The sequence below is a fragment of the Pyrgilauda ruficollis genome, unplaced genomic scaffold (genome assembly GCF_017590135.1).
Source record: "Pyrgilauda ruficollis isolate IOZ18807 unplaced genomic scaffold, ASM1759013v1 scaffold37, whole genome shotgun sequence".
Lineage (NCBI taxonomy): Eukaryota > Metazoa > Chordata > Aves > Passeriformes > Passeridae > Pyrgilauda > Pyrgilauda ruficollis.
Window position 1 is genome coordinate 268,478 of NW_024525156.1, and position 25,334 is coordinate 293,811.

Genomic DNA, 25,334 nt, shown 5'->3' on the forward strand with positions numbered 1-25,334 from the left:
TGAAATTAAACTAGCATTAATAACACTCTGCATATTTATTATTTCAATCAGAATAAATTTTCTTAATTATTATCACGTTTATAAAAATGCATTCAAAACACAGCTTAGACACTGAATAGTCACTGCTGTGTGCTGCTTGTGCAGGCAAAGAGAAGAGTGTGCACAAGAGAAAGATCTTGCACAAGATCCTGATGTCCATGGTGGAGTTTGCTGAGTTAGGAGTCCTGTCTCCTCCAGTGACCTGGGGAGTCCAGGACTAACTATGGCACAAGTGTTCCACTTGGCAGTTTTGCACAAGGGAAAAGAGCATTCCCACAGCAAGTGGTAACTTGTGTAACAGCCAATTCTAGTGCCACCATACAGGACTGTTGAGGGAGTGTGGGAGTGAAGGCTGTGCAACTGGGGGCTGGGAACAGCTGAGCCTGAACTTGGAGTCCAGATCACAACCTAGCAAGAGTTTAAGGCTGGGACAAAGAGTCAGAAGTGGGAAGACAGTAGCATGTCATAAGAAAGAGGACAGAAAAAACAGGCAGAAAGCCCTCTGCCCCTTTGCCCCTAGACTTAGTTTCAGGAAGTCATGGTCATTCTTATGCTGGTGTGTTGGCATGTACCTGTCAGCCATCCCCCCAGCAAGAGTCCAAACTTTCTTTCAGTCTCCTTCTTCCAAAGTATGACAATGTTCTGTTGCTCTCAAATATTCTTTTGGTGTCTCATGGTGCTAAGTTCAGTGTTCTAATGTAGAAGTCTTGCCTTGCTGAAGGCCATCTGGGTGTCAGAATGCCAACGGAGAGTGGAACTCCTGCTTCTAACCATTTTTTTTTAAAAACTGAAAATTAGTACCTTCTTCATACTGATTAATACAAATAATGTAATCACTAGGAAAGGTAGAAGAATATTTAGGGTGAAATGAAGCACTCAAAAACTGCAAAGTGCCATGATTAAGAATTACACAGTGATTTGACTGGATCCTGTTACACATGTTCACAGATGAACATGTAACAAGTAATGTATTTTACAAGCAAGTTTGAGTCCAACTTTATTTATGTTGGCAGTTAATTAAATACAAACATTTGTGTCTTCATTTCCACAGTGCCACAGAACCCTAAAAAGTCATCACAACAGCAGCACTTGCTGGGTATTTTAGCTTCATTTTACAGATGGGACAAACTTCATAGCCAAGTGTCAAGCACATCTGGTAAGGCAGGTTTAGACATTTGGATATCTTGTTATCTTTTCCTTAAATCAAATGACAGTTTCTTCTGTGCCAGGATAGTACATAAAATACACAGGGTGGAGATGAAATCCTGTCTTTACAGAAATTAATATAAATTATAGTACATGAGACATTTTAGTACAGATACATATCCTTACGGTCTAAGTTATTCTGTTCACCAAACTAAGTTGCTAACAAATTGGCAAACTAACAAATATCAGCATTTGTGAAAATCAAATCCATATGTTCTTCAAATGCCTGTATCAACTACTTCCAGATGTAAAAATCCATGGATAGTTTTAAAGAATCTCAGTCCCACAGTCAGTTTCCATCATGATACTCCAAATGAGCACTGTTCACAAGTGATATACAAGAATATTTAGTCAGTTCAGGAAACAATACTTGTAGCTTTCCTTAGAGCCAGGTATCCTGTAACCACATCTGAAGGGAGCATCCGAATATAGGCAAATTCTTCGATAGTACTAAATCTTAGCTTGCTCTGTGGATCTGTGTAATTTGCCTGAAAAAAAAAACAAAAAACCAACGGTAGAGATATGATTCAAATAAAATTTCTAACCATAATAGTAAAATAGGTGTTTTAATTACAAGACCATAAAGTAGTAAGATTCTCTTCCTAGTAACAGCACTGCTGTTCTACCATGCGGCCACAAGTGTGTCTTTTTTTCTCTCTCCCCATGTGAGAACTTATGAGAAGTTAACAGACCTCCTATAAAATCAGATTAGAAATGCATTAAACATAATAGAGGGCTGAAGTAAGCTTCCTATAAAACACAGTGCAAAAGAAATTTCTCAACTCTCTAAACTCACCCTAGCAACTCTGTGCCTTGTGCATTCTCTCTCAAGGCAGCTCTCCAAAGAGTCAGGCTGTTGCCAATAAATTACCCACAAAGAGGCTGAGTTATGGGTGCTCTGATAGCTTTGGACTGCCTTTCTCTTGCTGCATACAACTTAGCTTTTAATTTACTTTAAAGTGGTTGTTAAAGCTAGGGAGTCTCAGCTTATGGTTCTGTGACTGAACTGATAAGAGATTTGAACCCAGCATTGTGGTTTGCTCCAGATGCCTGCTTTCAGGATAGCAGCCTGGCCAGCTCACCCTGGGCTACGCTCGTATCCTCTGCTATATTTGGACCCTGGGTGCCTGGGAGCGGTGCCAGTTTCCTTCTATCCTCTCCCCTTCCTTGTTGCTACAGAAACCTGGAGCTCGGCTGAGCTCAGGGGTAGGCCAGGAGGCTGCACTGGGAGAAGGCAGGCATCAGGGCACTGCCTCTCCACACTCAGCCTCCAGGACAATCCCTGCCATTTCGGCATTGCATTATCAAGAGCCTGCCAAGGCTCTGAAAGTGTCTTCTGTGCCTTTCTTTAGCACGAGATGGTGGCAGGCTGCAAGGCACAGGCAGTTGAGATCCCTCAAGACATTGATACTAAAAATAGGAAAGGCCAGGAAGAGCTGGAACAGTCCCCCATGCCACACAGTTATAGTGCAGAGCTCTCTACATTTTTATGTTGGAAAGCACCTGTTGACCATGGTAACAATCCAGCCAATCATTTGGTCTGATATGACTTAGAAAATTTAGTGTTATTTGTAGCTTTGTTTTCTTTACAAAGAAATGCTGCCAGGTTAATTAAATGTAGTCAGCTAACAGTTCAAGCCATCAATTAAGTTTCAAACAAATGGCAAAGTTAGAACATTAGGAGGTATAAATTTTTACAGCAGGTATAAATTTACTTTTATTTCACTCTTTACATCTGGCCTCATGTAAGAAAAAGCTGAGCAATTAGAATGCTTTTCAAATGTGCATAATTCTGTAATAGAGTAACCAAGCAATAGCTGCAATTTGTATTGTGCACCAATCTAGGTTAAAATATTATGGCAGCTCTTGACTGTTCTGGTATTATGTATTGGGCTGTACTGTTTGCAGACACTAATGTATTGTAACCAGCCACTCGTGCCATGGCTTCAGCCTGAAAACAAACTTTACCAATACTCCAGCAATAATTAGAGATTAGAATATTAAATTAAGACAAATTTGCAAAGAAAAAACTCTGTCATGTTTAAAAACTAAATCAAAGGCCATGGAGACATGCTCTTAAAATACAATAAACTAGGTATCTCAATCTGTTTCTATAGTAACAGGTCTGATCCATTTTCAGAAAAGGAAGAGACCATTAAACATTTGAAGGTTTGGGTTTTTTTTTTTGTTTTGTTTTGGTTTTTTTTGGGTTTTTTTGGTTTTTTTTGGTTGTTTTTTTAATCTGCTTTACAATAAATTACTCTGTTTTGAATGTTAAAATATCTAAATACTCATTTTGCAAGTTTGGAAGTAATAGGTTTATTTTGCAGTGTCAATACTATATATAATAGCTTTAGAATTCTAGGCTGCCTTACAAATATAAATTGGCTGCTCTGCTGAGACCATTGGTAAATTTAATTCCATTTGTGCTACACACAGAAAGAGAAGGGGATCAGTAGAATTTAATTATGGCATCTAATATAAGAGCAAGAATGCTGATTGAGAATGTTTTAATATACTTCTCTTTTTGTACCTAGTAGACAATTTAATTCTTCCCTAAATGGGTAATGCTAAGGAATTCTTTTTCCCCCTCAAGGGGAATCCAGCATTCCCACAGAAAATATATTCTTACACAAATGCTTTTATATTTTACACAGAAAATACAGGGGCATTTTTCTAATACTACATTTCTACAATATTCTATTGTCCCACATATGCTCCTACTAGGACATGATCTTGAAAGCATATTTAGTGCTTCTTATGAAACATTTCTAGCCTAGCAATTTAAAGGACACACTGTCTCACCTATTTTAATAACAAAAGGGGTTTTTTAAGTGTGGTAATTTTATCATGGTCTGGAGAAACCTTGCAGGCCAGGTAAAATAGGAAACTTGACTCACAATGCAATTAGAGGATGGAAAATTAAGGGGAAAGAAGTGGAAAGAGAAGAAAACAAAAGCAGCACTGAATGGATTTCTATAGAGAGTATCTATACTAAGCTAGAATAGTTACAGTACATAAATCACTGATGGAAAAGAAGTGCTGGTAAAGAAAAGCTGAGAAACTGAGAGAATTTCCTAAGGTTTAACTGACCTTTAGCTTGTAGGGATATGGTCTCCACTCTCATCTATACCCTGCATCATCAGCTCACTATAGGTGCAATGACTGATTAGTTTTGAAATACATCAAAGGTTAGTGCTGGAAAGCATTATCTGGTTCCTTGGAGATGGGGCAGGAGTCTGCCTGGCTGGAGGGAATTACCTTCCCTGGGGTTGTGAGCATTCTCTTCCATTTGCTGTCTGCCAGTTCATCTGTGAGGGAGATGTTGCTTTTCCACTTCCTCTTGAGCACCAAGGGTTACCAGCCTTTATCTGAGCAACTCATTCCCTTTCCAAACCACATTCAGAGGCACAGGCTGGATACAAGCCACCTCCTAGGTGCCTCATTTAAATGCGTTACTTAAAAAGCAAAGTCTAAGAAAATATATGCTACCAAATCAAGATCAAATGCTAGGATGTGCAGGATTACAGTTGGAGCTATAGCTATTCTTTGATACCTTACACTAAATATCCACTATAAGGCAGCCCTAAGTTAAGTGCTCACCCATTTTCTGTCCTAATGAGGACTTTTTGTCTAATTCAGTGCACAGAATGCAAGGTGGTATGCTAACCTGCATCAGCATAACAGATATGTACCTTTAAGGACATCTCCAGGAGGTGATATCAAGCCTGTGAAGGTGTGCTAGTGCCCTATGGGTGAGAAGCAGATTAAACCAGGGGAAGAGACACAGAAATTCTGTGCAAAGCTCTTTGACATTACAAAGTTTTCATTAGTGTATCTATTTAGTGTAACCATTACTTAAGCATTTTTTTTTCCAAAATACAACATTTCCATTCACTTGTAAGAAACGCACAGACTTTTGCAAAATAAATCACTGGCATTCAAAGGTGAAAAGTGAAAAGATATGCTGTTAGTAATACCTGTTTTGTTGTAAGTAAAATTATTCATGTAACATAGGAACAGTTTCAACAGGAGATACAAAATTTTTGTTGGGCAGAATTCAATGACTTTACTTCTGTTTTGTGCCAACAGAATCTTTGGGGAATTCAGGCACCAAATTGTAACTACCAAGACTTTCTGGAGCATGTGCAAACTGTATCTAAGTCAAATGTGGTTGGGTTTTTTTCCCCTTTCTCCTCTTTCTTTAACAAAAACACATAAAAGAGCCCATCTGTGACACACAGGCTATACATCTGCCAAACTCTAACTTCCAGCTCTGAAGCATAGGGGTATCTGAAATTCTCAACAGTCTATGCCAAGTGTCTGTTTCAGGCTGATTTGTTTGAGGCAAAGTTTGAGAGCAATGATAACAAGGTTGGAGGTTTTATCCTGGTGGAAAAGAGGACAAACAATAAAATTTTGCCTAATCTCATTACTGAAAATTGTTGAGCCATCTTTTAAAAACTTCCTCTACAAGCTACAATGAAATAAATCCACATCAGGCAAACAGCATGGAAAGTTTCAGTCAGTGTGGGTATTCCTTGGCAAAGTCATCAGTAATGGAGATTGTGGACTACCAGCTTTCCCTGCAGCTATCTTAAGAATTAGAAATTGTGGGCACCAATGTAGATTCTACAGGTGAGAAAAAGGTGTCATAGGAGTTACTTGGCAGGACAGTCACAGTTAGTCTGTCCTGACATCTATTAACAACCTAAGGATTTTGTGACATAGTGAGAAGTATTTGGGTTTGGTCCTAAATCACTGAATAATTATTAAGCCCAAGTCTGAATAGGAACTTCATATAAAAAACAAGGCACCAGCACTATTTCATTGTGGAAGGTGAGATGTCAATTTTGAGGAGAAAAAAAAATACTTACCGGAAGTCCTGAGATGTCTGAGTATTTCTTGGCAGGTTTAAAAGAAGGAGGAGCATCAATATTAAAATCTAGAGACAAACAAAGGCATAAACTCAGTGTCTCATATATATATATATATATTCTATAATATAAACCTTCTCTCTGAGGTCTCTATTAACTAGCAACACTAAGGCAAAGAAATATGAAGCAGAATCACCTCTGAAAACATTTAGCCTGTTAGTATGTAAATCACAGCCTGATCCTGCTCATCTATTAATAAAGTTCAGCAAGCAGAACTGCCCTCCCCAAAAGGAAAATGCCAGAGACATTTGAAATGTGTCCATTTCTTCCAAGTCTTAATGAATTCCCTTGCAGTCAGTCACGTGCAAAGAATAATCATTATCAAATGCATACTGTATGTTAAGACTGTGAAACATTGCTCAAGATTGCAGCTCTGAAATACTATAATCCAGAAAAGCAAAGTAATCTTTTAAATCAGTTAAATCTTTAAGCATGTACCACTTTAAGCCCAGTCAATGACCTAGAAAATTGTCTGAATGTTTAAACTGAGGGTTGGAAATTGCTGTTCTTTGGTGCCCTTTAGATAGCAATTATCATTCATAAACAATTTTTAAGATACAGTTGGTATGCTTAAGTAGTTAAATCCTCAATTTTGGATGTTTACAAAAATATCTTGTACCTGAATGATTTCTTTCCTCTTTCCTGATCTCCCTTGCAATTCATTCAGATGCTATGTTCAATTCAAACACACCATCCATATCAAATTTCTAACCCATCATCTCATAATTCAAAAGACCGTAATGCCACAGACAGCTGATTTTAAATACGAAACTGAATTTCTTTTCCCTCCTTCTTATAAAAAGTACTGTAAATTTCGGGTGCAAACAGAGCATAGTAGAAATAGCAACATCAGCAGATTGTCAGTTACAATGGCCAGGAACGCACAGTAGTCTGCATTTTTCTGTAACAGTTGCATCTAAAACACTTCAAAAAATGGCAAGCTATTTTTGGATAAAGCATCAAGTCTGACAAAAAGTGTATGCACATGCTCAGTTTTGAAATGCCTCCACTTGCCTAAATAAAATTTGAGGATTGCATTCTGCCAGCAGCTATGTTCAATAGTATCCTACTTTACAAGTAGACTTGAAGAGTATCTGGATTAAGACAACTGCTGTAACTCTGCTCCTCCTGTGGATGTAACCAGCTAGGACTGCTAATCAGCACTGCTAATAGTGTAGTTTCAGCTGTGCTGCACTAAAGAGAGGATGTAGGATTTAAATCTCCCAAGAATCTAGGATAAGGAGCTGGATAGGAAGCTTGGGCTGAGGTCTAAGCTACTGCAGGTATGTGGTTTAGCACAAACTATTTGAAAAGTACCCAAATATAGCTAATCAAGCAGCAGCCACCCATCAAAAGACCTCTGGACTGTACACAGAGGAAGAGCTGCCTAACCAGTGAAAAGGTGACAAAAATCTCATGGGAATAAGAGTTTCTGACTTGGTTTGGATAAATATTTTTTTTCCTTATTATACTCTCCTCCCAAATGAATTTGAACTTTGCCATGATACTCCAAATTATTTGCTTCCCCCTACTTTCCACTAGGGGCTGATGAGTGTGATTGGAGAAATCTTAAATGTACTACTGGACCCTGTCCAAGCAGGATACTGCATGCACTGATGAAATAATTTAGGTTCGTTTTAAAGAAAGTTATTTGTGTGGATTCTATTATTTACAAATACATGCAAAGCGTCTAAGCAGCTTACAGCTAGGATCATTTAGTTGCCATGGCAATGCCCTTTCAGAAGCAAGAATTTGTTTTAGGTTCTTCCATGTTCTGTTCTTCTTGCCAGCTGCTGCTCCACCAATGCCGGAGTGCTAGAATTAAAAATATGGTGTTAGAGAAAAAAATAAATAAAGAATACTATTTCAGGGCATGACACTTATATTTCATAGTCTTTCTGATATGTCTCATCTTGTCATGAACCATTTGTTATTCTCACTTATTTCATCAGCAGGCTACTATACTGTACACTTTAATCTTGGCTGAAAGCAAAAACAAAGCTTTTTGGACTGTGTCAAAGCTTCTATGTTTCCCATTAACTGAAGGAAATGAAAATCTGGTTTTTACATGGAAATAGAAAATCAATGTGGTTAGGCTTAGCCTGAGATTACAGGATTCTGTATGTACTTCCTATCGCATTAGAAGTTATTACTATGAAGTTGTTTCTAAAATTGTGATTATACAGCTAAATTTTCTATCTCCTTTTTATGGCATATTACAGGTGCAGCTCTTTTACAAATTATCCATGACTGCAGAAAACACAACTGATCTTGCAAAATGTAATGAATACTGAGAAACTTTCTGGAAATTTTATTTTTCTTTCAAAGGCTAGAAGACAGAATAATAGAAAAAGAATAATAAATAGAATGTTGGCTGCCAAGACAATTTTGCACTTTGAAAGGAACGCTAATGGAAGGCTTGCCACAGGTACTATAATGGCAGTTGCTGTTATCAAATGTGATTGCTACAGAATAATTTATTTATGTCCCTCCAGAGACAGAAGCTGCACAACATACTGTACTACTTCTAAATGATCAAAGGACACAGATTTACAGCTCAACTTCAGAAAAAGAAAATGTTCTTACAATTGAGAAGTTGCTATTTCTGTTAATAATTACTACTTGCCCCATGAGTCTCATTGAAACTCAGTGAAGTTCCATAAACACACTTTCACTTTGAATGTTTAGAAATTAACCACTTAAATTGATGAGGATGAGAGGAGGAAGGATTCAATGAGAAAGCTTTTTTTTGTAGACATAAGATATATTCAGAAAATACGCTCACAAGTTGATGATATACTGGGTTTTGGTGATGGACATCTGATTTAAAAGACAGAGGCAAATATTTGCTCTTAGGGTAACTAACACCTTAGTCATCTAAAGATCATTGCATAATAGAGACTGATACAGCATGAGATGAAATTACATATACTTCCACACTACTAATTCTAATTCATTGCAAGAATTTTCCCCCAAATCACTGCATAATGATTTTTTGTTCAGTATTCTCAAAACCAATCTGTTTTTATATGAACTTATGCCTCCTAAAAATAGGGCTGAGCATCACCTCACACACCTACAATGAAAAGGCAATGACTGCCAAGCACATATGAACCAAACAAAGTTCAGAGAAACCTGGAGCTAGGACAAGTGGAGCTACTGCTCTACAGCAGCTACTGCTCTACACAAGTGTCAGAAAGTCTTTTTCCCCTCACCCATTGCCAAAGGATGTAAATTCCAATCAGAAAGCTTAGGAAAAGGTAATTTCTTCCTCCTTCTCTTCTCTTAAGTCTATCCTCTGCAGTGAGCTAATGGTTCAAACTTAAACATACATATGAGATAGAGACATTATTTGATTTATTTTCTTCCTTTTAAGGCAAATTAGGCTGGAAAGATGCAAAAATCCATCCAAATTGTTACTACCAGTTCATACCAATGAAATGCTGATTAACACTCAATGCATTTCTTCTCAAATTAGTTACTGTATTGGAGGGGACAATTTCATGGTTTTTATTATAACTGCTTATTATTTCTGCAGCAGTTGCCAAAGACCCTATACATTCATTATTATTTCAAGCATGCAGACATTAGTATTGCCTCTTTGGAAATGGTGACATCCCTCCAAGAACTGAAGTATCAGCTCAGGGCTTCATAGATATTTAAATCCTCTGTGGAAGCTACATGGGATGCCTCTGGGCACAAAAGGAGCTTTCGCAATAAGCCTCATTTCTCAAAGATGCTGGTGCTTGCTGGAGGATTAGCGAGCAAAGTATACGGTCGTTTGAATGCCCCTCTCATGACTGAAGCTGTCTGCAAAGCAGATGTAGAGCAACTCACATGTCAGAGATTAATTTCATACCCCCTGCCAAACCTGTGCTTAGTGAGCTGTGCATTGCTCAATTACTCGTTATGTGCTGTGGGATATTGTATCTTGTTCATGCAGAGTGAAATCTGGGATAAAATCCTTCTTTCTAAGTACTGGCTTAGGACCAGCAGTCTGAGAGGTTTGCTTGTCTAGAAAGCATTTGTGCAGTGTGCCAATGAGTTGGCCTTGGCACAGCAAGATAAAAAGATATCAAAAACAAACCCAGCGTTACTAATTTAATCTTCTTCACCTTCTCTCCTAGTTTAACCCTCAGAGTGTTAGGAGCCTGCATTTCATCAGCTGTCAGTGTTTACATGACAATGCTGGCAGGCCAGACTTCTAGTGAGCACAGAGCATTTTGCTTCTTAATCGAGCCATGATTGGAAGAAGACACCACAAATCTGTTAAGAGTGTCATCGACCAGAAAAGGAGCAAAATGCCATTTGCTAATGACTCACTGGCTAATTTCTAGCTCAACTGCTTTGCAGTCTGCCTTGACTAGGAACTGGAACATGGGATTCATACATTCATAGTATTAACTGTTCCTCTCTAGCTGTGGTAGTTTGTGAGATACCATATCATAAAATTTTCATACTTACCTGCACTTAACAGGTTTCCTCATTCTGTTCCAGAATTTAATAGAACAATTCTGCCTCTGGACCAGTGCCATTTTCATTCTATAATACAGTGTGCACTTTAGACTGTGGTGTTACATAGATTGGGTGAATTTCTTAAAAACTGTCAACCTTTTATTTGGCTATTAGGCTTATTTTCTTAATATTTACACTAAGAACATGGTTAAATAGAATCCTAGTAAGTCTTTTATGGGAAAAGTTTGAAATTTCAAATTGTTAAAATAATATACTTACGATGAAGTTTGGGTCTTTAAATGGTAATGGTTTGGCAGTAGTTTCCACTGATCCTGTGCTGGAGTCTGTGTTTGGAAATTTATTTTCACTCACAGCCTCTCCACCTGCACTCTGCAGAAAAAATACAATTTTATTTCTTGTTACTCTGAGCAAGTTTAACTGGAGATGGAGGCATCTGCTGTACTACCTACCTGTTGCCTTTTTAGCTTTCCTATTTCTTTTGAATCTAAAGATGTTGTATGCCAAGAGTAGGGAAGCATGAAACAGAGTATTTCTCAATCAATTTGCAACTGAGACACAAAAAGGAGGAGGGGAATAGAGTGGCCAAAGCCCACTGAGTAAAAACTGCATGGGGTTTATTGCAGTATTAATAAAAGCCACCTCATCTCACTTTATAAAGTGCAAGACAGTATGTGCAACCCAAAACAGCAGAAATGTAAACTGTTTTAGAATGTTCTGTATAAAGCATTAACAGGAATATATAAAAGTTATAAAAAGGCTTTTCATCAATTTTCTAAAGAAAAATGGATGAATCATTTTATTCTTCATCCTTGGTGCCAGCTGTACTTGAGTGAGGACTGAGAAAAAGTATTTTATGATATATTATTTTTATATGCTAGCTTCACAAAATCTACATGGGTACTAGTTAGTATTTTCTAGGTTTTCTTTATAGTTTGTTTATTTATTTAGCAGGAAGAGCAGTCAGAAAAGATGTGTGTGACTGGAAAGCTAAGAAGTTGTGTGGCAATCTAAGCAATTTCTGGTAATTCTACACGGCTGAGTTTATGGGTTTTTTAAAATTTGTTAGTGACCTATAAGGCTCCAAATTACCAGAATTAGCCCATGCTACACACATAAATGTTTATTTGAAATCCTCATCTACTCCAAAGTCAGTGCAAATTTTGACAGAGTTTGGTAGCTTAGTCAACAGGAATTCTTACCTTGATTTTTAATTTTTTTTTAACTTGGAGTAAAAGCTTGACTAAAAGCTAAGTCAGTATTTACTGAGTAAATAGTTAAAAATGTTCTTTCATGCTATGTTTAGACAGATAATACTTAGGGGGAAAAAGTGTTTTCCTGTAAAAACCTTTTGTGCTGATAAAATACTCATTTAAGTATGAAAAAAAGGACTGCTATTATTTGTGGCTTATTGGAGTATCTCTACAGACTGGGCTATATAGCAAGGGCCATGATTCAGCGTATCTTTCTCCATGTGACTACAGGGAAGTATTTTTACTCTTAATGCATACAAAAGTAATTACAGGATTAAGGACTAGGCAAGTTGAACTCTTCTTAGGAGAAATACTTCAGTCATTCTACATAGCCAATACTTAAATACTGGAAGTATAAAGTAAAAAAGCAATGTTTCTAGTGCCTTACTAAAATAAAAATATGAATAGAAATAATCTGTTTTCAAAACAACACAGTCTTCTGTAAGTTCATATTACAGGAGATAAGGCAATAATAACATCAGCATAAGCAACACTGAAGCCAATAGCTTAAACTTGATTCTTCCATTGAGGACAAAAAACATTAAAAGGCAGTGACTGTCAGAGAAACAGAACAAATGCAGATGGATGTTTAGAAACATGTACATTATGTGGCAATGAGCAGAGAAAATATCTTCATCAATCCTGAGTAAAGTGGCTTTATACACTGAGTTCCTAGGTTTCAAAGTATATTCTTGTACATGCATGCTTCCAGCACTTCAGATTTCAGCAGCAAACATTAGTCAGCTTCGAGAAAGACAAGGCTTGAAATACAAGATTATTTTTCATGAATTCATTATCTCTGATACTGCTCATTATCAGTGTAAATTCTCTTAAGTAGAAGAATCAGCACTCAGATTTATTCTTCAAAGCATTCTTGCCTTTTCTTTGGTACCATCTGGTTGGTTTTAAATCCAGTTCTACAGATAATTACTTTATCACTTTTGCCCCTTCAGTGATCTTCTCGTAAGTATTCTGGTTTCTATGAAACAGGCTTTGAGCAGTATTTCAACAATATCTCAAAGCAGTAACTACTACTTTGAGACTCAGCAAATAAAAATAGTTAAATAGTAAAGGGGAAGAAACTTCCTTGTACATATAGTCTGCAATTTCTGCAGATGGATATACTTACATACTACCCTCACTGTCTTCAGTGGTTTTTTTTTCTGTGTGGATTCAGTGCTAATCTTGCTGGTGCAGTGAGAAGGAAAGTCAGGAATTGTTCCTGGAAGGACAACTCCTGAATGTAAATACTACATGTAATTTCTTTTCCGTACCAACTCCTAAAGGATTTCAGGTATTAGAGCTGCTAAGAGTCAGGCTAGTTCTCATTACGGGACAGATGCTGATTTTGTTGGTGCCAGTATCCCTTGCATGGTGGCAGAGGCAGCATGACCTAGAGCAGCAACTGCTGCTTTTTGGGTTTGTTGCCCATCAAGGCATCAGGTTCATGGGATGACCCAAATCATCCTCCAGTGCCAGTGAGACATAATGCCAGCAGTAGCCTCTGGATCTGTCATGGACAATTTGAGAGCAGCAGTTTCCTGTCCAAGGCAAAGGGTGCAGAGCTGTAAAGCAGTTTTCATATCACTGAGGCATGCAGCTGATACCGTGATTTCAGAGCCCTACAACAGAATGGGAAGCAAATAAGACTTACTATTATGATTCCAGTTAAATGCTGGGAACTGAGATAAAGACATACTGTAGAGGAATGCCAGTTCCCTCACTCAGCATTGCTTGTACGAAAACTCTGATTTTTAGCAATGCGACCATGTCAGAGAGATGCTGAGCTAATGTTCTTCTCTTTCTGGAAAAACATTAAAGAGTTGAGCAGAAGCAGTGCTTCCCGAATAATGTGCTATTGCACAGAGGTGTGAACTCTGGCAGTACAGAGCTTTGAAAAGCTCTTCCCATGCAGCCTGCAGAAGTCTCAGCTGATATCCTTTGCAGCTTTATAGCCACAAACTGCAAGTGCCTCAAAAATCTACAGATCTCTCTGGCCTCTGTTTTAAACATCAGGATTTAAAGCATAGGAAACTTCATGTAATTTTTCAGGTTTGTTTTCTGAAAGTTTTTTAAAGGCAGGGGATATAGATCTACCTTTGTTCTGCAAAACACATGCTTCCTGAAAGTGAATAATACAGTGATAATATAAACCACTATTTACAGCCTGAAAAGAGATTCCTCAGTGAACAATTACAGCACAGTAAAGGTAATATTCAACGTTTAATATCAGTTGAACAAATCTCTCCCAAATGTGTTTGTTCCCTTGGTCGTTTAGATTGGAAGACAGTTCATTCTTCACTGTCATGTGCTGGGACAAACAAACAGGAAGAATTCAAATGCCCTTTGTAGTCTCGTGAAGTGATGGTGGGGTAGCGAGCGCAGTGAGGAAGTGTCTGTCACCAGGGAATGCGCTCTGCTCAATGTGTGCTGTAACCCCCAGTCACGTGTGGGGCAGCTTCCCCTTCCTGCCCAGTCCACAGCCCATCCCCAGCACATTTTCCCTACCGAGCCACACTCTTAGCTAACTCCCTCACCCCCAGACTCCTGGGATAATCCCAAATGCTTTGCTGTGGGGCTAAAAAGAAGGTGCAACCATGGGCTGAAATACTCAAAAGCTTCTTTAAAGTTTCTTTTTAACTGATCTTGTAAACAATCTTTATGGGGAATTCAATATACACTTCAAGGAGAGAGCAGCTTTTAACATGCACTTTATAACTAAATTGTGTCTTTTAAATGGTAGTTTATGTAACTAGGGGTACAAGGAATTTGTGCTACATTAGTCACTAAGCAGTATGTTTTTTTCCATAGTCTGTTGAAGATCATAGCAACAAAGACTTTGGAGAGGCTTTACGTTTACAGGCTACACCTGCACAGAAAAATGAAGATGTGACGTCAGTACAGCTGAACATGCTTATGCTAGTTTTACCTCAAATAAGGATAAAAACACCGCAGTAAAGACTGCAGCTAAGCCATCAGTAACTACTGGTAACTGATCCTCTCCCAGCACCTCTTTCTGGGACTATTAATCCCCACTGAAGTCCATGTTGCCACTTCTCATGTTACCCCTCTCTGTTCTTCTCCTCCTCCTCCCAGTATCCCCAGGCATTGAACAACCTTGACTGGAATGGCATCTGTTAAAAGTCATAGACAGCAGGTCAAATACTTCTTACAGGAGCACTTCTGCAATTTTATTCCCTCTGTAAAGTCATATTTATGTGCTTCAGCTGAATTTTAACTACAACCACAGTATGGCAAGTTGGCAACCTCTATCCCTCCTGGGATAGACAAGAGAAATAGTGAGGGGATGAGCTTCTATTTTGCAGTTCTTTTCACAAGACCATCTATCAAGTATTCAGAGCATCCCTGCTGGGTGGGACAATGCCCTCCCTGTTATGTCCTAGGACTGGGTGACAGTCGCCCAAGGGAGGAAGATGACAGAGGACTTGGTAGCAAAAATTTGAGAGAGACTGAAAACCTGCAGCAAACACTTGGGAGTCCTAATAAGTTTGTTTTATGAGCAGCCAAATCTGGGGAAGAGACCTGACCTAAGCTTTACTACCTTTACACTGGTTTCTTTTGAGTAAAGCCAAACCCCAGGAATGAGCCTAGTTTGGACCCTGCTGTATATACTGTCTGTACTGGGAGGAAACACACTGGGAGGCTGCCTATTCACATACTACTTTCAGTATTAGGTTTTGGTAGATCTATTAATTTTTTGTATATATTTTGTTCCAAATTCCCTACCGCAGATGTTTTCACATGATTTCCAAAGACTGAGCCATCTGTCTGGTTTTATTTAGAGAGGACAAGCAAAACTTGTAGACCATGAAAGCTGATTTCTTTGTTTTGGCTATTTCCAGGTGGAATTAGCATTGTGGGGCTTGGATGGGTGTCTGCAATGACACTAAATACCAGGTGAAATTAGCTTATTATGAAAGTGCTTGTTTCACACATAATTTTTTTTTAATTCCCCCAGCAATGATTAAAATTGCGCAACATCAGTATATATCAGAATAGCTGATATATACTGAAGTAAAATTTCTTACCTATTTACTTTCGGATTATAGTCTATAACATTTTTTTATTATTTTAGACTAATAGGATTTTACTATGTATTAAAAAAGCCATGAAAATATGAAACATAAGTCAAGATGTAAATGCGTGCATTTCTGGCATCCTGCATACCATTACCACGCTAAGTTAAAAAACAAATTTGCACATCACTGAAGGTGTACTATGGCCATCAGTGGCCAGTTTCACTAGGTGATAACAGTTTTACATACTAAAACAAAATTTAAAACCAGAAAGTAACTGAACAGTGTGTTGGTAAATCAAAACAAATGCATAAATAAATTCTATGAGAACTGGAAAGGGAGTTTCTAATTTAAGGATGCAAAAACAATACTGAAAACATCGATTCTTTTGGTTTTCTGCAAATCATTAATTTGCTAGCTTTGACAATATATTGAGTACAGGAATTGTAGCTGAAGGTGATTGCACATGTTGTATTTTGGTTTGGTTTTTTTTCTGCATTCAGTATTTCTGAAATGCTGACTTTGTCTTATAGTGATGATGAGAGTGTTGTATGTCACCATTGAAAATGAAGTAATTAGAGGGGTCTGGCCCCAAGCACCCAGTTTACCAAGGAACCCACTTGTCTTCAACCTTTCTATGTGAAATTCAATAAATAGTTTAATTACTTTCACCTTCTTTTGGCAGCTGATTTTCATAACCACAATACTACTACAATGTTTCTTTAACTCAGCTTCAATTATGGTGCATGTCTAATTATTCCTATCGTAGGCTATTTCCAAAGCAGCAATACCCAACTTGTGGCAACTTACTTGGCTCTTAGTTGTGTGTAAGTTCTGTGATATCCTGACAAGAGCTGCGGCATGCAGCCAGGGAAGAAAATGGTAATTTATAAAATCAATGGAAAATACCTGTATTTTCACTAGCAGACAATTACAGTGAGTGAGAATGCCATGTGGAAACAGAGCACGAATGTCACTAGATGACAGCAGCGATGATATGAGCAGACTTTTTAAAATTGGGAGTAGAACCTGAATGTCAGCTATTTAACGGAGTGCCAGCTAATACTGCTCATACTGGAACATATATTAAGCTGTTTGATTAATATATTAGCTCTCACTATAACAAGGCTGGCCCGGGCTCTTGCACATTCTGAATATTTAAATCATTTAACTTTTCATGATGACATGACAGGGGCCATTAAAACTTGAACACGTACCCTCTGGCAGACAAAAATGCAGCTCTTTACATTGCTGGGAATAATTCACTGAGAAAGGTGTCAGAATTAGATGTGTTTAAGCTCAAGTTAAAATGATGGTTAAAAAATTTCTCATTGCCAACATTATAACCATGCTACATTGCTGAAAGCAAACTTACTGAAGAATCAGTAACAATGCAGTACTGACGAAACACCACTGTCTAGAACAAGATTAACTCTATCCACGTCTGTGACAGAAGGGTTTGCTGGAAAGACCTTTTCAGTAAGACATATAAACATGTCTTCTTCATCTAGTTGCATTTTACAAGTTCTTGGATTCAGCAAGAAAAACTTTTCCCCCTCTTCCTTTCCACTCACTAAAATGAAGCCCAGTACAACTTCCCCAGTTCAGCTTGAAAATGTTCAAATGTCAAGAAGGCAAAAAAAAAAAACCAAAAAAAAACCCCTAATCCAGCATATTCACAGCAAATTTTGTTCCACTGGGCACTGAAAAACTGAATTTACGTAAAAAACTGAAATCCTGAGTAGTATCCAGCTAGTAAGTACAGTGCAGGTCATTGTCCTCAATTTCAAGCAGCTACTATGGTTGGCAAGTCATTTGTGTATACAGTTTGAATTGGGAGTAAATCCACCTAAGTCAGTGGGTTTTATCACTGTCAACTCATCCTAACAGACAAAGGTCCTGGTACAGGTTTTTGCTTCCACTGACATCACAAGTAAATATCCCAACGGCTTGACAACAAAAATATTGTTGCTTAAATTACCACATTGTCCTCAGATGCTATTGCTGTTTTCACTTATAAAGAAAGCTGAAAGAGGGTTGTTAAAAAGAAACATAACAACACAAAGTTTGAAATTAGATTGTTAGACTATTATAATAATAGTTTACAATTCCAAGTACATGTATCACTAAATGCACTTCTAAGCATTTCCCAGAGGATTTTTGAGTCATGTAGTACTTACCTGTACAAGACTTACAAAACCTGCCTTTCCAAAGCACTGGCTTCCCTCTGACTTGCTGAGTATTTCCACTGAGCATCAGGAGTTAATCAACTGTGCAAATTAACTCAAACATATGACTAAAATTTAGATATAATCTCTGCTGTTGGGTATATAAGAGTATGGGGGAAAGTGTTTGAAGCAGGACATGGAAAACACTTCAACTGCAATTTAAATAAATAAAGATAATAGACAAAGACACGTAAGCTGCCCAGATAGCAATCTTGACATTATGCTTTCGAACTTCTGCTGTTCTGAGGCGAGTTAAACATCTCACATTCCAACTGCCTCAGAAAGGCTGAATAAAATTTTACTCATGCACTAAAAGATTGGACTGTCAGAAAGTGATGGATGGCTTTTCTATGCTCTCTGTAGGGCATTTCAATACCATAGACTCCAAGTGCTCTTGATTAAAAGGCGACATTCTCATTTAGGGTCCTGTCAGTGCCTGAGCATAAAACCATTATCACTCACCTGCACTGGTGGTTCCAGTGACAAAATACTTACCAAAATGTATAAAATACTAATTACTTTAGTCACTTTGATAGAGGTATAAAACACCCTAATGCAAAGCTCTATTATGATGTGCGAGGGTTAGAATTCAAAATTAAAAATGCAACCAAAGGGAGAATAAGATTTTAATTACTTTCCCCACCTCTCAAGCATTTCTTAAAAACCTGGGGAAAAAAGACGTAGCAATTTCATGACACAAGATCTCCTTTCATAATGGTACTGCTCACTTAAAAAAAATCAACGAACAAACAAAAAAACCCTCAAGTTTACTTTCTTCTCTTCAAAATTATTAAACATTCAAACACAGAATAAGATGAGCAAGCCTCAGTAAAAAGCTTGGATTTATTCTCAAGAGATTTCAAATGCCAAATATGTTTTCCCATTTAAAGACATTTAAGTACTGTGATAGTCAAATTTTTATAACTTACAGATATTTAAAGGAAAAAAATTACTATTTCCTGTGGGGAAAAGTCTCAAATAAAATGTAATTGGGACACAACTGTGAATAGCTTCATGCTATCCCAGAAAAACTTGGTTTAATTTGCATTTGCCACAAAGCTCCCTTTGGCTTAAATAATAGCAAGGGATCTCTCACTTTTAGATTTCATTTGGTGGATTGGGACTACTCCTTGTTTATAAAGTTTGACAGTTTTCTTTATTAAGAAAATTGTAACTTGGACAAATTCATAAGCATAAGCTGAATGGCATTGCCAAAGTGGCCCTAGAGCTAAAACTTTCAGTATATTTAGAATCCAAAAGCACATGTTGGATCATACTTGTATCAAGGGTAAAAGTGAGCTCAGCTAACAGAATATTTTGATCCCTCTAAATAAAAAAGTCTCCTAAACTGATGGGCTTTAAGACTAAAAATGGATGGTTGCATACTAGCAAAAAAGAGTACAGTAAATTGAATTTTTATAAAAAAAACCTGCCAGTATGTTCCTTTCTCTATCAGAAAAAATCAGTCAAGGGCTTTGGCTAAACTGCATCTTAAAGTTTAAAATACATCATTTGATACAGAACAGCTAAGGTCAAAGTACTTCTGGAGAAAAGAGTGGAGGATTACAATATGCTCATGTGCCGTTAACATTGTAATGCTGCTCAGGAAGCACACCAGAATCCCTGTGTCGAGTAACAGCCTTCAGCCAAGGCAGGAGAAGGATCCAAGTCCATTCATCTACACGGGACTGAATCAAGGACAAGGAAAGCAAAAAGTTATCGGCTCCTATGATTGATGGGAGAATGTTTTTTAGAATATTTTTCACTCTGAAAAAAAAAAAAAAGAAAACAAACAAAAAAACTCCTTTCCAGATTGTAGTTTATTATGTAGAATAGTATCCTTATGGGAAATAGCACTTGAGTAACAAAGAAAAACAAAACAGTATTTCTTCAAGGAAAGGCAATTAAATAGTTTCAAATGAAAACAGGGGGTATCTTTCAGAGCTCCTACTGTTTCTGTTTTGCTAAGGAGAAAACACACCTGAATTAGAAGAGTTAAATTTTACCTTCAAAATTTTATGGACTACTGGGTAAACCAATACAGAAAACAAATTGTCACTTTTGCATTTTCCCTACTTTTTGCATATTTTAGCACTTGATTCTGTTTTTCTTGTCACTTTAGGGATAGTAAAATTCTAATTTTATTTCACTTATGCTAACCACACTACTGCCATGGTGCATTACAGTCTGAAGTTACTTAGAAGAAGGTTTTTCCATTTGCGCACAGGTATTTAAGATTGCCATACTGAAACACCACATCAGAAACACAGAGCTTAGGTACACAGATTTATGAAACAATGCAATGCTACAGGAACTGAGAATAAAAAACATTCTTTCTACAGACCTTCAAAAAGTCATCAAAGTTATACTGTATCAGAGAGCAGTAATTTTATTAGATGCTCCAAAGGCCTTTCAAAGAAGACAAGAAAATAAACTATACCTTAGACTTTAAACTTCTTCAAGCTAAACCTGTCATCTTTATTGTTTGTCTCATATTATGGGACAAAAAAAATCTGGTTGCACATGCCCTGAATACTGCATCCACTTTCCTTTCTCTAGTAAACTTATTCCAACTTTGAATAGTGCACCAGTTTCCTGCACTCAGCAAAACTGCAGGTGCATGATCCGATGGATACCTACATTTAACTGGATAATGAAAAAAACTCCCGACAACTGAACTAAAATAAACATATGGCAAATTCTAATTTAGATGAAAATAAGGTAATATAAGTATCTCTTGTAGACTATTTTGAGGCAGCTCAGGAGAAAAAGGGAAGACAGAGTTGTATGGTAGAGCTAATCTGAAGGCAAATTTCTGACATATTTCTGCAGAAACATTTGTACAAGTAGGTGGTTGTTTACTCAGCTATGCAAGTTCTGTGGCACTTCACCCTGATACCATATATTGAAGTTGAGGAACTGCAGCAGATCTGAAAAGTGCCAGACAGTTCAGTGTTTTCAAATAAACTTCTATCCCAACTGCCTTTTTTGCTTGAAATAGAACAGAACTATTAAAAGACTTGCCTTGCCACTACATTAGAATCAGTGAAGTTTTGGTATCACATCCACAATTGTAGGTGAGAGGGAAACATAGTATTTAACATTTTGTGGTGGGTTTAACAGGATCCTGTTTTAAGACATTTCCCACAATGAATTATTCAGCAAACTAAAAAATATCTGTTGGACAGATAAAAAAAATGACAAGCATAAAAAGGGCAAGTCTGTATCTGTAAAAAAGGCAATTCTGGCTGCAACAAGTAGCTTTAACAAAAAGTCATATGAAAATGGAACTTCTGACTGGAGAAAATTCAAGGTCATTGATGTGAGCCTTAAACTAGCACTTCTAGTTCTAGATTATGTAAATAAAGATAATCAACTTAAAGAACCTTTCCAGATTACTACTTTGGTTTGAGTACACTTGCATACGTCAAGGAAAAATGGCCTTCTTCTATTCCAGTTTGTTGACTTTAACAGCTAATTTTGCTGTCAGAACATTGTCCTGTCCTTTCAAGGGAAGAGCAGTTCTACTAAAACATAACCATTGTTACATTATAAGGAGACTTAATACTGTCTAAATGTAGTCGTTGATTTTTGTGGTAATTTTCACGTTTGAATCTGCCTATGACAGGGGTGTAGGACTGTTTGTTTAGGGAGAGGACACACCCATCTTAGTCACACAATCGGACATCTGGAAGTTGACACAGTAACACTGAATCACTGAGGCTGGAAGGGGTCTCAGGAGATCACCAGCTCACCTCCTGCTCAAAGCAGGGTCAAAAACTGACCTTGGACTAAATTCTTGGGGCTTTGCCCCAGCAGGCCCCAAACACTTCCAAGCACAAAGACTGCACAACTCTCCGTGCAGCTCTCAATCTCCCCAGCTAGAAATCAGTATCTTATAAAATAGAAAACACTGGTTTTAGTAATGAAAAGCTCTTTTGGACATAAGCAGTCATATAATTCACATTAATTACTGCTCTAATTTCTGCATGTTCCAATTCAGCAGTATTTTGCTGTAGTCCTGATGGTTTCAGGGCATAAATGTAACAAAGTTTTTAGACAGAGCAGTCATCTTTTATTAAAGGTACTAGTTTATCTGGAAAATTAGGACAAGCTTCTGGATGGAATGCATACCAATACACCACACACTCAACAGAAAAGACTTTTTATGGCACATAACTTTCACACAGTTTCCTAGAGGGTTTTAACTCCCTCCCCCTTTATCCTAAATGATGAGTGTTTTCACAATACTTTCTCCCTCACCGGATGAACATCGCCTATACTCCTGAGATGCCAATAACCTTTGCTTCAGATATGGTTTCCTTGATTCATATCTAACCAAACTCTAAGCAGTAGTTCTGTATTTAGCTTGGGAAGTTGTCATTTCATTTTCAAATATGAAAAAATACTTAAATGCCTGAAATTTGATTTGGGTTTTCCAGCTGTACTGCTGAAGTGACACTAGCCACACCTGTAAACCTTGTCTAATTTATGCAGAAACAATCACAGGTGTCTCAGCCTTTCCTGCCTTTCTTCTTATTCTCTCATTAACTCAGAAAAGTAAAAATCTGAGGAACCAATAAATAAGGCTGCCATATACGCACACTGCATCCTTATGAACATCAGGGTAAGTAAAGCTACAAGCATGTCAACACTCTAAGGGCAAAAACTCAAAAACGTAAGTTACTTAAAACTGTGTAGAAGGTTTTACCTCTAGGCCTGTGGATGTTTGCAAAACCAGCTATCTTTTTTAATTACATCAGATTTTATGTAGTACATATATTAGGTAGATTGTACACAGAAGCATGGAATTTTGTGTGCTTATTGAAAATTAAGGACATATGATACACAACAAATTATATTTCTCTGTTTAATAAATGATAAAAAGACAGATATGATACTAAGAGTCTATTTTCATGTGGTAAATCCCAGCAATAGCCTACAATGCTTTATAAAAGGAATTTTATCTTTTAATTCTCAAAAACACATCTTATCCACAGCAGGGTCTTTTAATCAGTAAGGACAGTTTTTCTTCCTGAGTCAGCCAGTACTTACATCTGGGGGCAGGACAATTACAAGGCATGTAGCCACAGACATTCACCCCTTACAAAATGATGGCTCCACCACAGTGTAAGTATGTATTACTCACAAAATAGTTTCCTTCTATCCATTTCAAATTTGTTTCTTGAATTAACAGTATTGCATTTTTACTACAACATAAACACATCTTACTAGATGGCATGACTATTTCACTTTTTGTCTAGTGTTTAGAAAGAAAATTAGTTCTGATCCCTGTTTGCAGAATTGTGTTTTTTGTATTAAAATTACCAAAGACAAAATATGTAACAGAAATAAAGACCTAAAATACATAAGCAGACCATTCTGATATGGTGTAATGACCATGATCATTACCAAACTATAGATTTGTTCTCTTTGGAACAGAGAGAAAACCTCCATCTTTGGCTGTAGAGGAGAACACCTTCCCACACTCCCACCCCAGACCTGCTTTTAGCCCAGTGGTTAGGGTGTGCTTGGGAAAAAGAGGGTTTGAATGCCTTCAGGCAGTGGCAGGAACAGGTAACTTCACGTGGAGGACAGATTAAGGAGTTGTAAGGGCAGATGATATAAAAACCAAGTGCATAAGTGTGCTTCTACTTTTGAAAGAAAGGATTTAACGCCTGCTTTCAAAAAGGCAGATGTTCATGGTCCTGAATCCCAACTAGAACAAGTTTCCTAAATCTTCAGGGAGAAGTAATAATTAGGACCAGTACATATTTCTTGATAACTTATTTTGGTGGCATCTCACAGTTAGCAAAATCAGCTGAGGGACTTAGAGGCTGACAGACAAGCAATATGACAGCTGAAGCTGTTACTTTCCAGGCCTTTCTGCAGGCAGGGACACAGGATCAAGCATTTCATTTAGTCTGTTACAGCTAACTAATGCAATCTGGAATTAAGAGTATGCAAGCTCATGAAGTAGGTTGCTTGTAGTGGACAAGTGGTTTTCCTTGCCACTTGGTCGTGCCTCTTCCTTGTGCTACACCCCACAGCTGTTAGACTTCCCCGTGAATCAGTCCAGTTCACCAGTGCAGCAGCCAGCAATACAGCTTCCAGAAGAGGGGGAATGTTTGGCAAGTCCTGACAGCAGACCTCTGTCAGTGGGAACAGGTCTGGGGAGAGCCAAAGCTGGCATGATGCATGCAGCAGGAGCATGCAGCTGAGACTTGTGGAGGTGGGTAAGAGGGAAGATAGGAGGAGACTGGGACTCCGATAATGAGAAATTTATCCATTTGCCTAATTGAGCCTCTTAAAGTTGCAGGTGTGCTTTGCGGTGAGGCAAGACACGGTGTGTATGGATAGGAATTCTTGTGTCAGGGCCAGGCATACTTCACAACACAGTGTGTCACAACTTTTATGGCTTTCTGCAGGTTTAAATAAACAGCCAATCTCTCCATTCCGTTTTCTTGGAATGTTTGAAAAATGTGTTCACAACCCTCCCTGGCTAATGAATTAATATTAGCCTTTCTAATCCAAAATGAACACATTGAATAAGTGGATATAATATATAAATTATATGACTACAAATGCCTTGCTAAAGCAAGAATTGAAGTTACTACCAAACACAATTATTGCACTTTGGAAAAATGTGAAAAACAGTCTAACACCACTTCAAATCTGCAATATCTAGACAGTTAAGTTACTGCAAATTTTCTTTTGTTAATCTGAATATTTTACAGCACTAACTGGATTCTGAGATCACTTTTTAGGGGTACTACCTCTTGAGAGAAAATTTCCTGCTAAAGCACATGTATGAGGTGTTTTAGATTGCTCTTTCTCCTTCAAAAAAATAACCTATCCTATTTTATCTCCTATGATAGAAGTGGTGGCCCATCTTTATTAAGTCTCCTAGATTTCCTTCATGTTTATTATGAATCCTGATCACTAGGTGTGATCATAGTAAGACTCCATTTTATGTTAGCTAAAGGAAAGATTAAAATTGTCTGCTAGGACAAATGAAGAAGGGTAAAAAACCCATGACACCAGCATAATGATTATCATAGTAAATGGCAACACACATATGCTTTTGCCTTTCTACAACATAACACATCTGTGTTTACTCTAAAACTAAAATATATTCACATTTGGTTGGGGGAGGTAGGT

At 37.6% G+C, this 25,334-nt stretch overlaps 1 protein-coding gene across 1 annotated transcript in view; it reads right to left on the minus strand.

Annotated features, from left to right (window-relative positions):
• Positions 1-1,023: 1,023 nt before the first annotated feature.
• The window catches only part of INO80C (INO80 complex subunit C), a 30,243-nt gene continuing 5,932 nt past the window's right edge, over positions 1,024-25,334 (minus strand). The window contains exons 2-5 of the mRNA XM_041476034.1: positions 10,917-11,027; positions 7,886-7,997; positions 6,123-6,190; positions 1,024-1,733 (exon numbers count right to left, since the gene is read on the minus strand). Coding sequence (XP_041331968.1) covers positions 1,602-1,733; positions 6,123-6,190; positions 7,886-7,997; positions 10,917-11,027 — 423 coding nt within the window. The 3' untranslated portion in view covers positions 1,024-1,601. The remainder of the gene's footprint in view (positions 1,734-6,122; positions 6,191-7,885; positions 7,998-10,916; positions 11,028-25,334) is intronic.